Source organism: Chelonoidis abingdonii, chromosome 26 (genome assembly GCF_003597395.2).
Source record: "Chelonoidis abingdonii isolate Lonesome George chromosome 26, CheloAbing_2.0, whole genome shotgun sequence".
Lineage (NCBI taxonomy): Eukaryota > Metazoa > Chordata > Testudines > Testudinidae > Chelonoidis > Chelonoidis abingdonii.
In genome coordinates, this window is record NC_133794.1 from 5,772,990 (window position 1) to 5,775,045 (window position 2,056).

Here is a 2,056-nt window from a genome sequence, read left to right on the forward strand (position 1 = left end):
GGCCGGGGCCCTCGGGAGCCCGAGCGGGTCAGTTAAAGCCCTTGGGAGCTGGGCGCTCTGGCTTCCCGCTGGCCTCAGTGCCCCAGAGCCAATGAAACAGACGCCCCCAGTGGCAGGGCCAGAGTCCCGAGGGTCGGCCCCCTGGAACGCCCGGTTCCCACAGTGGTGACAGGCTGGCCAGGGGGCAGGGGCCTAACGCTGCAGAGGGCACCAGGTGGACGGTCCGGAGCCCAGCGCCCCCTGAATCCAGCTTTGACTATCCCCTGGGCGCCCCCCTGCAGCGGCGGTGCCCGCAGCCCGGCTGCTGTCTGGGGGTGGGGTTGGCTAGTCATCTTAAAGTGAAGTGAAACTGGTTTCCAGCTGCTCGGTGGGGGGCGGGGGGCAGGGGAGCAGCTGCCTGATCCAATCAATCCATGCGGCTGGAGCGCCGGCTTTGTGCAAACGGCCACAGAGGAAGACTTGGCTGGCTAGTCGCTCGCAGAGCAGCTGCTTTGGGGGGGGAGGGCTGGAGTTTTGCCATTTAGATCCCCCTTTTCAAAAGTTAACCCCCATCTCATCCTCCCAGGAAAGGGGGAGCTATGGCCTCAATGGGGGAGGGGAAAGGGGACGAAATGAACCCCCAAGCAATGGGAGAAAAAAATCTGATTACAGAAAAATAAAAACTTCTCTCCCCCCCACACGTTCCAAAAATAATTAATATACAATAAATTACCAGGTGCTTTAAAATAACCCAGAGCCCACAACCATCCCCTCCCCCCACAATAATAAATTAAAATCATCCGAACCACCGTTGGGCGGCCCAGAGCAGCCGGCAGAGACCCCAGGCCAGATGGAGGCCGGCTGAGGGGTCCCAGCCAGGCCGGTGCGCAGGGCTGCGGGGCGCAGAGTCGGCTCCCCCCTTCGCTCCGATCCCGCTGCTCTGTGTTCAGTCCTGATTGTTTACAAAAATAGATGATCTCTGAAGGGCGCAGGGAGGGGAACCCGCATGGGAAGTGAAAAGCGCCCGGCCCCTGGCTGCTCCGACCCAAAGAGAATCAGGCTGGACCAGTGACACCAGCAAACCCGCAGGCGGGAGGTGCAGGAGTCCGGGGGACTGGGAGCTCTGCTGGGGGGGCCGGGCCCAGGCCGACCCCTCTACAGTTGCTGTGTTTGTTCTTTGTTCTGGTTTGGTTTTTTCAAAGTTTTTCTTTCTTTCTTTTTTTTTTTTTTGTAAAAAATACAATAAAAATCCCCCAGCTAAACCCAACATTAATTTAAAGGGAGTTGTGTGTCGGTTCCCCCCGAAAGAGAGTCCATGGCGGGGGGTGCGCGTGTGGCTTTCGTTTGGTTTCCCGCCTGGCGGCTGAGCCAAAGCCCAGAGTCACGGTGCCCCAGGGGCTGTGTCGTGCGCCAGTCCGTTCTGCCCGCCCCCCTCCTCTGGGGATGGGCACGGCGGCTCCTCCTCCGCAGGGGAGAAGCTGTTCAACTCGTGACCCAGGCTGCAGCACTCCGGGTCCGACTGATCCGACTCCTCGCCCTCCTCCTCCAGCGTCAGTTCGAACTGGAACTTCTCCAGGCAGGCGTCCTCATCCTTGTCCTGCTCGTCCGGGGGCGGGGAGGGGCTCTGCGGGATCATGGTGTGGTACCAATCCCGGTTGTCCTCCAGGGTGTCGAGGATTTCCTGGGCGTCGGGGTGCACCAGGTCTGCCCACGTCTCCCACAGCGGGTGAACGATGTAATCGATGAAGCCCACCTGAAAGGCAGAGCCAGGGAGGTGAGAATCAGAGCAGCTGGGGTCTGGGCAGTGCCCGGCGTGACGGGGCCCTGATCTCGGTTGGGGTCTGGGCAGCGCCCAGCGTGATGGAGTCCTGGTCTCGGTTGTGGTCTGGGCAGCACCAAGCCTGACGGGACCCTGGTTTTGGTTGGGGTCTGGGCAGCGCCCGGCACGACAGGGCCCTGGTTTTGGTTGGGGTCTGGGCAGCGCCCGGCACGACAGGGCCCTGGTTTCGGTTGGGGTCTGGGCAGCGCCCGGCACGACAGGGCCCTGGTTTCGGTTGGGGTCTGGGCAGCGCCCGGC

The 2,056-nt window shown here is 61.8% G+C and overlaps 1 protein-coding gene across 2 annotated transcripts in view; it reads right to left on the minus strand.

Moving 5' to 3' along the window:
- Positions 1 to 1,181: 1,181 nt before the first annotated feature.
- PDE4A (phosphodiesterase 4A) overlaps positions 1,182 to 2,056 on the minus strand; it is a 64,974-nt gene continuing 64,099 nt past the window's right edge. For both annotated transcript variants that reach the window (XM_075061266.1, XM_075061267.1), the window contains one exon: positions 1,182 to 1,952. In XM_075061266.1, coding sequence (XP_074917367.1) covers positions 1,761 to 1,952 — 192 coding nt within the window. In that variant the 3' untranslated portion in view covers positions 1,182 to 1,760. The remainder of the gene's footprint in view (positions 1,953 to 2,056) is intronic.